The following is a 13,289-nucleotide window of genomic DNA, read 5'->3' on the forward strand; positions in this document are numbered from 1 at the left end:
TGCTAGAGATTGTAATTAAAACTGGATTTAGGCGACCTATATACTGTACTAGACCTTGACCCAGATTGATTAAAAAATTACCCGATGCTTTACGAATTAGAAAACCGAACGAGTGATTTAGATACTTACTTACACCTTTATTAAATAACTGTAACCGGAACGTGCTAGAATTTGAAGACTGTCATTGGGAATTATTATGAGCCGATATTGAAAACAATCAAAAGGCGTTCGCAACATTCTGCCCGGCATCCAGTACCCGAAGCAGCCAACGAGCGCGGGTGATATGTAAGTAAGATAAGATCTGCCGCTCCTTGTCACGTTGCAGACGCCCAACAGTACTCACCGAGAAGAAAGGGCCGAGGAAACTGACGCGTGCGATCTCGCGGCCGGGCGCGGTGGTGACGGCGGCGGGGCACAGCGAGGGCAGGCGCGCCACCAGCTCGCACACGGGCCGCTGCGCGTGCCGCGGGCCCGCGCGCAGCTCGCACAGCGACCGCAGCGCGCGCAGTGCGGGCGACACGCACCCTCGCATCTCCGACCGGATGCCCATCAGGATGGGCACGAATACCTGGGGAAGGTGTCTTTGTTCATCCATCCATCGCCCAGTATAGTACATTTGTATAAGAAAAGAAAATATTGTACTTATTGGAATGAATGTATCGAAAGTTACAATTTATACCTAATTACTTATCGAGTTGGTAATCGCGAAAATTATCCATAAGGTTTTCTTTCCCTGTCTTTCCAAATCTGATAGACGACAACGGAAATTATTACGGATGCAGCACCGTTTTCACGGTTAGGTTTGTTAGGTTACTTTTAATTGGAGGTGTGTGTACCTATAAACAATTATAAGGTACAGCGGGGCAAATCTCGACTGGGGGCAATTGTACCGTAACTAATCCATTTTTTCCATTATTACACTATGATGTTAAGTTCTACATGTATCCACTAAACACGGCTACTATATATAACCGGCAGACACTCTATTTGATAATGCAAACATTGTAAAACATGGCAAAAATGGACCAGTTATATTTGCCCCCAGTCGAGATTTGCCCCACTGTACCTTAACAATTTTATTATTATCAAACAAAATTGACTTACATCTTCAAACACTTCTTTATCCAAATACGTCGCTGTCAATAGCTCCGGTATAAGGCCAGTCGGCGCGTTGCCGATGAGCAAGTACGGCAACAGCGGCGACTTCCGGCACTTCTCCAGGTCCACTTTATCTCGCAGCACTAGCACTAAATTACTCACAAGCAAAGTTCTCAAGTTCTGTAACAAATCACTCAAAGGCGGCTCTGAACTCTTCTTTGGGTGCTCTCTTTCGTAAATGTTTATATTGTTGTAGAATCTTAATATGTAACTAACGGCTAACCCCTGCGTGGGGATCGTTTTGGGGATGGGTAACGATGGCGCCGGACAACCTGATTTATCCGGGTCATTATCTGAAGATAGCGGGCCACCGCCGGTTAGCGTGTCGTCGCCACAATCTTCGTTCAGTCTTTTGGTTGTTTCGGAAACGGCGATGAGTTTTTGGTTTAGGGGGTCAGCGCCGCTGGATATCTGGAGGATGACGTCCATGAGAGCCTCTGACGCCATCTCTTCTAAACTTAGCTTAGGGTTGTCGAGCAGGGACGCTGCGACTGAAGGTACGTAAATGCCGCCTGCAACAAAACAGTGTATTCAATACTCCCGGTTAGCTAAACGCTTGTGCGTTTTTATTTCTGTGCTACTTACCAGCACTGTCTTCTGACCAGGACACCTGCAGGATCTTGCCGACGATGGTCCGCAGCTGCTCCTCCGTCAGTTCTGTGCAGCTGACCGTCCGGGAGCGGGAGATCTTTCGTGCCGGTGACGCGGTCGAGTCATTGTCTTCCACCTGATGTTATTATGTTACATTATAACAAATATCACACATTGGATAAAACTGTTAAGGACATGTATATGTAGTTATAAAGGTAAGGTGACAAAACAGATCCTAGAGCCGAAACTAGTTACCTTTTTGCACTACGTGACTACTTACATTTACCTATTTCTACTCAGTTAGTCATTTACGATTGATGGTAAGAAGAAAGTAAGTATTATGTATTTCTGTGAAATAAGATCATGTTCAAGGAAGATCTTTTGACTTTATTTTTCACTCAACGAAAAAGTCCTACTTTGCGTTGCGACTAAAGACTCATTTAGACGACGCGTGAACTCGCATACTATTTTAGATACATTGCGGATTGTTGAGGTTAATATATAATTCTGCACACCGATGAAATATCACAATGTAATAAAATTTGAATGCAAGTTCCCGCACCGTGTACCTAAATGGATCGTTCGTAAATTAATTACTTCAATATTAACATATGTACATGGTTATGAGTGCAGTCATTTCTTTTCCATAGTTCCTTATTGAATATCTACAATACCGCAAAAATAAAATATATGACACGTTCTAAAACTACAAATAAGTCGTGGCAACTATTATTGCTGGTGACCGTGCCTTGTAACTGTAATGTATGCAGGATTTCTCTTGCATGCATCTCGTAAGTACTCAAGCCTACGTAGTACCTCAGTGTACCTAAGTGATGTCGACCTAAAAGCGCATTGAGTCAATTTGAGTCCTACGACTCCCACGAATCGCCCACCCGCTCCCTTGACCGCCATTTTGCCCAGACGTTCTACTAACTCTGATGCTGATTAATTGTGTCTATTGCCCTTTCGATTTCGATTAATGGGCTTCGTATGCTTAATCCAAAAAATGAAATGGTTTGGGAGGAGGTGATTCAAAATTGAAAACAAAAAATTATCTCCGAAAATGAACAATAGGTTTTAAATCTCGACCCTGACCTGTCGCATTTTTGGTCTGCTGCAAAATTATGAAATTCTTCCTAAACCGTTTAGCAAGCAACGGAAATTAGTTCAATACCCTGATAGAGTAGGTACCTACATAATTGTTTAATGCTGACATAGATACCTACACGTATAAAAAACAATGGTAAGGAAACCCACACCAACATACAGCGTGAACATTGAGTGTGACGATCGTTGGCGGTCTGTGGTTTTCTACCCCAATGGCGGAGATACCTATGCGGTATTATCGATCGATATCTATAGGTACTGTTAATTACATCGACTCGGCGGCCGTGACTCTTTCTCTGTCCATTAGTCACGAGGCTAAATAGCTTAGACTTAAAGCAATTTTCCTGGTTATTCGGTTATTACATTGTTTCAATGGAAAAGGTACTCTGAAAAGGAATCTATATTTACTTCAGAAATTCAAACTCATCAATATCTTCAGTGTATGTATTAGGCATTGAAGATATTTATGATATTGATAAAAAATCCTCTTAAGAATTTAAAGATGCCGATATGTGTCAGAAAGATAATCTAAAACTACATAAGTAGATGTAGAGACTGGTGTAAAATAAATAACATAATATATATTACGAGGAAAATACACTTAAGCTTTAACTAAGAGCATCCATTCCACGATCATTTATTGTAAAATATCTGAACTGAGCGTACCTTCTGTGAGCCCTTAAAGGGCTCGGAATGAAGGAAACTACGCGAAAAATCCGGTGCAAGTCAAGGATAATAATAGTTTATTGCTTCCACATTGGTTTTTTTACAGATGTTCTTAATTCTAAGATTGGATCACAATATGGCACCCTGTAAGGGTATTGCAAACTAACACAAACTATCTAATACTAACACAAGTGTCACAAAACATAAATTAGGTATAACTGTATTCTTACATAAATTGTTTTAGTTATGGCAGATATCTATTACTTTCAAAATATTCTTGTAAAGAATAAAAACAATTACTTATTAAATAGTTTTTCAGTAAGCTTATGAATTTATCATATTTTTGCTCTCTAGCTATTTGATTTGGCAGACTATTGAAAATTCGTATTGACATGCTATAGGGGCTCTTATTACTTATCTGTAGGTTACTGGCAGGAAGGGATATTTTATTTTGATGTCTTAAATTGAAAGTACAAGTGTGACGATCTTTTGCTTTGAAATACAGGTCAGGATGTTTTTGTACAAATTTACATGCTTCTAATATATAAAGGGATGGTAGAGTTAAAATATTAAATTTTTTAAAGTAAGGTCGGCAACTGTCTTGGTTTTTTATGTTACTTAATATTCGAATACATCTTTTTTGCAATATGAATAATTCTGTACTATTCACACTATTACCCCACATATTTATTCCGTATTGGAGCCATGCCTGGGTAAATGCATGATAAGCACTAAGAGCCGTTTTGAGATCTGTTGTTTTTTTTATATTTTTAAGGGCATACGCAAAGCGTGAAATTTTTAAACTTATTTTATCTACATGCATTTTCCAATTTATGTTTTCATCAATGACTATGCCGAGGAGATTGCAGTCCTTTATCGGTTGAATTTGAGTGCCTAAGTACGAGTAATCAATATTCAAAGGGGTACGTTGGTGGGGTCGGAACTGAATTAAATTTGTCTTTTTAATGTTTAACTGCATATTGTGGTCACTGAGCCATTGTGTTACGGAACCAAGAATACTATTTAACTTATTATTTAGGTCGTTACTGTTTGAACAAGAGATGACTATGGATATATCGTCAGCATATAGGAAACATTTTGTATATTCGGAATTTATTATTTTTGCCAGGTCATTAATGTAAATTAAAAATAGGATGCAGCCTAAAACACTGCCCTGCGGAATTGAACACGTGATTTGTCTTTTTTGGGAAAGTATTTTTGAAAGTGTGTGGGAGTTTTTGTCAAAATATTCTATTTCTACGTATTGTATTCTGTTTGTCAAGTATGATTTGAACCAGTCATAAGCTGTTCCACGGATTCCTATGCCATACAATTTATTTAAAAGAATATTATGTTGAACACGGTCGTAGGCTTTGCTCATGTCAAGTAAAAGTCCAAGTGCATATCTCTTACTATCAATAACACCAATAATCTCTTGTATATATTTGTTGACGGTTAAGACTGTTGATCTCTTTCTCCTGAAGCCATATTGGTTATCGTCGAATATGTCATATTTGTCACAGAATGCTGTCAGGCGTTTAGCCATTACCATTTCGAAGATTTTTGAAATCGTCGACAATAAAGCGACAGGCCGGTATTGACTAGGGTCAGTCAAGTCTCCCGTTTTTGGAACCGGTTTGACGATTGCTATTTTTAAGGCATCAGGGAAATAGTCTAGAGCCAATTTGGCCACAAGTCGTCTCCTTCACGATTTTCGTCGACATCTCTTCTAAATACCTAAAACAGGTATGGATATGTTCCTCGTTCTCTCCAGATTACGAATTGACCTGTTTTAGTTTAAGGAGGGGGGACGGGTCGAGAAAAAGGGGGGAAAGATGGCGACCGACCATCATAGATATTTATTCACATCTCGAGTCCTATGGCACCAATCTGTTCGTGCGAGGTGTCATTTGAAAGCTTATTAAACCTACTTTAATTGTTTTCAAATAACTATGCTCATAAAAGTAACCGTTTAGGAAATATTTGAAAATATGTGTTTTTTTATCGCGCATGAATTGCACAAGTACTAGTAAAAAATGCGTCTAACTCAATAAACAATAACTTTACCGCAATTGATGTTATTATAAAATTTTCGCGTCTATTCATGCTCTTTCTAAAAATATAAGTTTCATTGGTATATGATAATATATAACCATATAATTAAGAATTTTGTTTGGCAGGGGTTATCCTCCAGGTCGCATAAACGGGCGCTGACCGTAGTAAAGTATTCAATATTTTTGAGGTCTTATTTTACGGATCCATATGTGAGAGGTATCGTTTGAAAGATAATTAAACCTACTATAATTGTTTACACATAACTATAGTATTAAAGGTAGCTGTTTACATAATATTTGAAAATATGTGTTTTTTATCGAGCATGAATCGCACAAGTACTGGTGTAAAATGCTTCTAAGTCAATAAACAATAACGTTACCGCAATTGATGTTATTATAAAATTTACGCGACTATTCATGAGCTTTCTAAAAATATAAGTTTTATTGGTAAATGATAATATAACCATTAAATTACGAATTTTGTTTCGTAGTGGTCACTCCGCCGGTCGCATAAAAATGAGCGCTGACCGTAGTAAAGTATTCAATATTTTTAAGTTCTTATTTTACGGATCCATATGTAAGCGGTATCATTTGAAAGCAAATTAAACCTACTATAATTATTTTTGAATAACTATAGTTATTAAGGTAGCTGTTTACAAAATATTTGAAAACATTAGTTTTTTTTTCGAGCACGAGTTGCACATATACAGATAAAAAATGCTTCTAACTTAATAAACCATAACTTTACCGCAATTAATGTTATTATAAAATTTACGCGAAATTTCATGCGCTTTCTAAAAATATAAGTTTTATTGGTGTATGATAATATATGACCAAGTAATTACGAATTTGGTTTAGCAGGTGTCACTGCGCCCTGTTACGATATTGGGTGCTGACTGACGTCGCCAAATTTTCTACGTTACTCAGATCCTATTTTACTGATAAATTTGTGAGAGGTATCATTTGAAAGCATATTATGCGTACTATCTTTATTTCTAATATTTCAAGTCGAAACTGTAGAAGTTTACAAAATATTTGATTAGTAATATGTGTATTTTACTGTGCATGAATAGCATTGGCATTGATAAGACACGCTTCTAGCTCAATAAATTATAGTTTTCCGCAATTGAAATAATAACAAACTAAACGGAAAATGTATGACTTACACAAAAAATAAGTTTGGTTTGTATTGCATAAACAATTAATTTGAATTTGTTCAGCTCACCTACTGCGCACCATCATATAAATGGATGTCCACCGTTGTTGCCTTTTTTCATGATTTTTCAGATTTTATTTCACTAATCGTATATTCATAATAAATATAATCTATCACGTATCGAATTTACTTATATACTTAATTGATCAGTAAAATAAAATCTGTAAAATGATGAAGAAATTAAGGCAACGGCGGTGGACATCCGTTTATATGACGATTGACCGTGCGCAGTGGGTATGGTGGACAAATTAACATTAATTGATGAAGCAAATCTAACAAAACTCATTTTTTGTAAAGGCCATACATTTTGCGGTTCATTTCGTTATTATATCAATTGCGGAAAAATAATTTATTGAGCTAGAAGCATGTTTCACTCGTATCAGTGCGAATGCTATTCATATACAGTAAAAATACACATATTGTCAAATATTTTGTAAACTTCTACAATTACGACTAAAATTATTAAAAAGTAACGATAGTACGCATAATATGCTTTCAAATGATACCTCTCATAAATTGATCGCTAAAATAGGATCTGAGAAATACATACAATTAGGCGACGGTTAGCACCTATTTACGTCACGGGGGTGCAGTGACACCTGCTAAACCAAATTCGTAATTACTTGGTTGTATAATATCATACATCAATAAAACTTATATTTTTAGAAAGCATATGAAATGTCATGTAAATCTTATCATAACATTATTTGCGGTAAAGTTATTGTTTATTGGTCATGCACCAAGATACAATCTTAAAAATTATGAAAACGGCAACGAAAATGGTCATCCGTGTATATGACGGTGCGCAGTGAGTATGATGGATAAATTAACATTAATTCTTTATGCAATACTGACAAAACTTATTAATTGAAAAGGTCATACATTTCGCCGTTTATTTTGTTATTATACCAATTGCGGAAAAAATATAATTCATTGAGCAAATCTATGCATGTTTTACTCACATCGGTTCCAATGCATATTTTCAAATATTTTGTTAGCTACTACAGTTACAACTAAAATTATTGAGAACCAATGATAGTACGCATAATATGCTTTCAAAAGATTCCTGTTAAATAAAATAGGATCTGAAAAATATAGAAAATTTGGTGACGGTCAGCATCCATACGTGGCCGGGCGCTGTGGCCCCTACTTAACCATATTTGTAATTACTTGGTTATATAATATCATACACCAATAAAACTTATGTTATTAGAAAGCACACGAAATTCCGCGTAAATCTTATACTAACATCAATTCCGAAAAGTTGTTGTTTATTGATTAAGAAGCATTTTTTACCAATAGGTACTTGTGCGACTCATGGTCTATAAAACACATATTTTCAAATATTTTCTAAACAGCTACCTTTATGATTATAGTTATTTATAAAAAAATATAGTAGGTTTAATTAGCTTTGAAACGATACCTCTCGCATATGGATCCGTAAAATAGGACCTCAAAAATATTGAATACTTTACTACGGTTAGCGCCCATTTCTGCGACCGGGCAGAGTGACTCCTGCTAAACCAAATTCGTAATTACATGGTTATATATTATCATATACCAATGAAACTTATATTTTTAGAAAGAGCATGAATAGACGCGAAAATTTTATAATAACATCAATTGCGGTAAAGTTATTGTTTATTGAGTTAGACGCATTTTTTCTAGTACTTGTGCAATTAATGCGCGATAAAAAAACACATATTTTCAAATATTTCGTAAACGGTTACTTTTATGAGTATAGTTATTTAAAAACAATTAAAGTAGGTTTAATAAGCTTTCAAACGACACCTCGCACGAACAGATTGGTGCCATAGGACTCGAGATGTGAATAAATATCTATGATGGTCGGCCGCCATCTTTCTCCCCCTTTTTCTCAACCCGTCCCCCCCTCCTTAAACTAAAACAGGTCAATTCGTAATCTGGAGATAACGAGGAACACATCCATACCTGTTTTAGGTATTTAGAAGAGATGTCGACGACTTTTTGTAAAAGAGGTCGTTTGGTCCCTGACTAAAAGTTCCGCTTGACAATGATTGATTTATTAAAAGTGTCAATGGTTGCGTAAGTTCACTGGCACATTTTTTAACTAACGATGGCGAAACTTCGTCTACCCCAAAGCTGTATTTATTTTTTAACTTATTTATGGTTTTTTTGATTTCTGTGTGGGACACAGGTGAAAGAAAAAGGGTATTACAAGTTGAATTGAGTACTGGGTGGCCACGTTGTCGGTTTGTGCTTTGTCGGATTGACTTGTACCGCCACATTTTCCGGTCAAGCCTTAAGTGATATTAATTGGTCTGACCGTGTAGTTGGGATTTATATGAACCAGGTCAATGGAGGCGCATAATGCTCACGTGCCGTTATAAATGCGTCATATTTGTTTGGGTGAAGTATACCGTAAAATACCGTTTTGTATAAAGATTTTTAAGGACTGGATTCTTATTTTTTCCTGGTTGAGAAGGTTACACGTGCATTCAAAAATATAGCAATCGTTCATATTAATAAACCACTGCAATCAATACTGTAGTTGTATACCGTTAAATGCGTCACAAATGTTTCTGCCTTATCCCGTACCTAAGTGTTTCGCAATTCTTATTTTATCGGAACATAACATTCTCGGAACACTTTCCGAGATCTTATTGTGGTTCGGGCAATCTAGAAAGCGAACAATGAATAAGTGATGTAATAGGTGCGCCTACGAAACTCGGACATTATATTGTGACGTCACGACCCGAGCGAGTGTCACGTAACAGAAGCTCTGGTTAGGTTTGGTCAGTGCGCAGCGCAGCGCATGGCTTCGTGCGTGCCAATGTTAGTGTGATCTCCGATTGCACTTAGTCGTAAAGAGTCTAGCGGCCATGATATGCAAGGGAACTAGCTCAAAGTCAAGATCAACTGTTTTTGTCGAGACTATCGAGAGCGAAATGTAATGGGAAACATTGGTGCAGTCAGTGGCGCAGCGATGGGAAAGCTAGAGCTTATTTCACCTCATTTTCTTTGACAGTTCTATGAAATAGGCGCTTTGTAGTAGGTATCACTAGTATCTGCTCTAATGGACAAAACGATAGAAATCGAGTTCTACATAGGTCCAGTGCTGCAGTGTATTGTATAGACAATTGCAATACAATGTGACTTGTTTTCATTGTTCTTGACCGTAGGTTAGGACGCTTAATTGCATGAAGGTGCACATGCACATTTAACCCGTTCTTTGTCATAAAATAAAATTTCTGTCAATATGGTTCAATATTATAACTACTTAATTATTTATTACGCAAATAGAGAAGCACTTGAGAGGAGGCTTGTGCTGTGACGTAAAAAGTCGAGTTTTCACGTCAGTCACGTTTCAAATATTCGCGCACGTTTTGTAACTTTTGTACCTAATATTTGTGGAATTATTGCGCCGATTTCCCAAAGGAAGCTTTGAAAATAAACAGTGGAAATTCAGGGGCAAAAACAAAAAATAGGTAACTCCCGTTCTTTGGAAGTCATGTCACATAAGTTACAGCATGTAACTGTATAATTCTGGCTGGATTAACTGATTAGCTCCGGTCAAGATTAGTTCTATGATCTCCCCTGCTTAGGCGAATAAGTAGAGGTCGTTAGGGTCACGAGTGTATTTTGCGGTGGGGACAATAACTCGACTAACGACCCCAGATAAGAGTGCCAGGACGAACCTATCGTTGCGAGACGCAAGGATGACTCAATTTGAGGTGACCACCTACACCTACAATATCCACGAGTCCATATCCACTCCCACGTCTATTAATATTAATTGATTTTAGTTATAAGCTAATTAGTTAGTTTTAAGTTTAGTGTTTGTAACCCATAACTTGCATGCCTGGATTTTCTGTAAATGTAAGTTTGTTAAATAAATGATAAATGACAATAACCATAGCCTATATACTCGAAAGCCAATGATATAGGGGTTTGAACACTTTTAAGAAGAGTCAAAAGCTAGAAATCATAAGCTTTAGGGATTATAGGGCATTACCAAAAATCTGATGCGTTCTCTTAAGATTGATGGAACATGACTGTTGTTAGCCGAGATGGTCTGAGAGACCTCGAACCTCGTTCTTATCACATTTCGATATCATGCTACGAGTGCGACAAAGAGGCAACACGTTGAACGTCATTCGCAGTAGACCTCTGACTCTAGAATTGCACCGATCGAGATTCGCATTCCTCAGGAAACAAGACATAAGAACAAACGTTCAACAATGTCTATATCTTTGTAGCTAAGATTGACTGTGCAAGTGTACACTTCTGTTCCGACTTAAAAGTGTTATCTCGAGCGTGTCATGTCACGGCATACAAACGTTTTTGAAGAGCATTAAACTGTGTCATGTTAGGAACTTGATTAATTTCCATTATTACCTATTACTACCGTAAAATACTATTACCGTAAAATGTGCCAACTCTATAAGTTATCCCACTAAAATTGAGTGTTACATCTTGAAGATCTTGATAGTAGTTACGGCACTCTGGCCTCGTTTAAATCCAGATAACCCTAAATGCAAAAAATCTTACCCCCGGATTTTTCGGGATATTTTTATATATTGTCACTTACTCACTAGAAAAATTAAAAAAAAAAAAGAATCGGTGTTATAACACCTGGTAGGGTTAAGTGGGTTAACACGGCATATTAAATAGCTACCAACATATGACAATACACATGGTGGAAGAGACATATGGAGCAAAATATGCTTAATTTAAGGCCACAGAGATGCTAACACTAAACAAGAAGAAGTCTTGTTTGTTAGTTAAATGGGCATTTTTGAGAAGAAAGATTCAAAAACTTTTTTCTAAAATAGGTAAATTTAATGTTTTTCCGCCTCAGAATCACGAGCCCTTTGCATCCTACTAGGCGGAAAAAAGCGTTCCAATTTTTCCACTTTCTTACTATTTTTCGAACACTTTGTACAGTGGTTACAAAGTGGAAAGTATGCAAAATAATAGACAATTTTGGGACCATTTTTTTGTCTCTTGTTTTTTTGTCCTAGATCGAAAGGGCTTGTGATTCCGAGTAGGAAAACATAAAATTTACCTTCCTTAGAAAAAATATTTTTGCTGATTCTTCTCATGAAAATGCCCTAAACAATCTTCATCCATACTGCAGTGTGGGTAAAGTTTTTATGAGCTTGATGGATGTCCCCAAAGTTACATTTTTGTGATTAAGAATGCAACACACTCAGCTACTCCAAAATAATGTCACAGTACAAGTTGCACCGTCAGACTTGTCAAATAATAACAAAACAGCAACCACCAGACAGCACACAAATTTAGATGTCTGTTTTGTTGCCTTCCCAGTTTGTCTGACCTTCAAATTTTCAAACAAAGGGGAAAAATTGTGACTTTATATGGGTTCTTTTGTAAGAATTTATTTATGATGTTTGAGGAACATGGCCTTTCAGCATTAGATTCTAAAGAATATCATTGTATGAATAGCAAAACAAATAAAATTGTTATACATGCAAGTACATGTTCATTTTAAATCATCACAGTTGTTTTTTTTTTTCATACCTATTAACTAAATTTAATACATTTGTTTGAGACTAGTAAGATTTGTATAACATTCTTATTTGAATGAATCTCATTAATATTTTAACTTGTTTTGAAAAGGTACAAAACACAGCTGTAGCTTTAACAAATCGGTATTTGTTTCCGTCTCAAGAAAATCTAATGATGCTTATTTATTTGTTCTCAATTCAATGCAAGTTATGTTGCAGGTACATAAATGTTTATACTAAAAAATATCTATAATAATGGAACACATACCTCCATGGGCTCCTGTTGGTGCTCAGACTGGGAATTCCGTTCAGACACATCATCCACTTCCATAGAGAGGGAACGTCTGGAGCAGCTCGGGGAGGCATTGCTGGGCCGAGGCCGCACCGGTGACGGCTCAACAAACTGTGCTGGAGATATCGACCGGGAGGTGCTGTCCTCCCGCGGCGTGCCTTGCTCAACTCCAGTAGGTCTCGGGGAGCTTCCCACTCGCACTGACCCACAACTAACCAGTGTGTCATCACCCATAGAATCAAAACTGTACTGTCTCGTCTGAGACAGATCTGTCATTTTTGTGTCTGGCATCTCATCTAGTAAATTATTGTCTGTTTTTTCTGTAACAATTAAACCATCAGCGGGTATCTCTGTCTGATCATCACTCTTCTTAACTCCATCTGAATAGAATGGCTGTTTGTTGGCGTTTGCGATGTCTTCGGGCGTGCTGGGCTCCGTGGAGGGCGCGGGCGGGCTGGCGGGCAGCGGCGCGGACGCGCCCGGAGTGGCGGGCGGGCTCGCGGGCGCCGCGCCGGGCCCGCTCAGCGCCGCCAGCCGGGCCAGTCTCCGTCTCCGTATCTGCAACAACCATGAGGCTGCAGCACGTGCGACCAAACAAACTCGCGCGACTAACCGACGCCAACGCTTTGTTTTGTTACGAAATTAGACTTCCCATACGCACTACGCTGAAGCTCGTCTACAGATCAAAATTTGAA

At 37.6% G+C, this 13,289-nt stretch overlaps 1 protein-coding gene across 1 annotated transcript in view; it reads right to left on the reverse strand.

The window, feature by feature from the left end:
* Window positions 1–13,289, reverse strand: part of LOC125230980 (ubiquitin conjugation factor E4 B) — a 29,947-nt gene that overhangs the window by 16,494 nt on the left and 164 nt on the right. The window contains exons 2-5 of the mRNA XM_048136300.1: window positions 12,571–13,152; window positions 1,744–1,885; window positions 1,105–1,670; window positions 344–568 (exon numbers count right to left, since the gene is read on the reverse strand). Coding sequence (XP_047992257.1) covers window positions 344–568; window positions 1,105–1,670; window positions 1,744–1,885; window positions 12,571–13,152 — 1,515 coding nt within the window. The remainder of the gene's footprint in view (window positions 1–343; window positions 569–1,104; window positions 1,671–1,743; window positions 1,886–12,570; window positions 13,153–13,289) is intronic.

This window comes from Leguminivora glycinivorella, chromosome 11 (genome assembly GCF_023078275.1).
Source record: "Leguminivora glycinivorella isolate SPB_JAAS2020 chromosome 11, LegGlyc_1.1, whole genome shotgun sequence".
NCBI classification, from domain to species: Eukaryota; Metazoa; Arthropoda; class Insecta; order Lepidoptera; family Tortricidae; genus Leguminivora; species Leguminivora glycinivorella.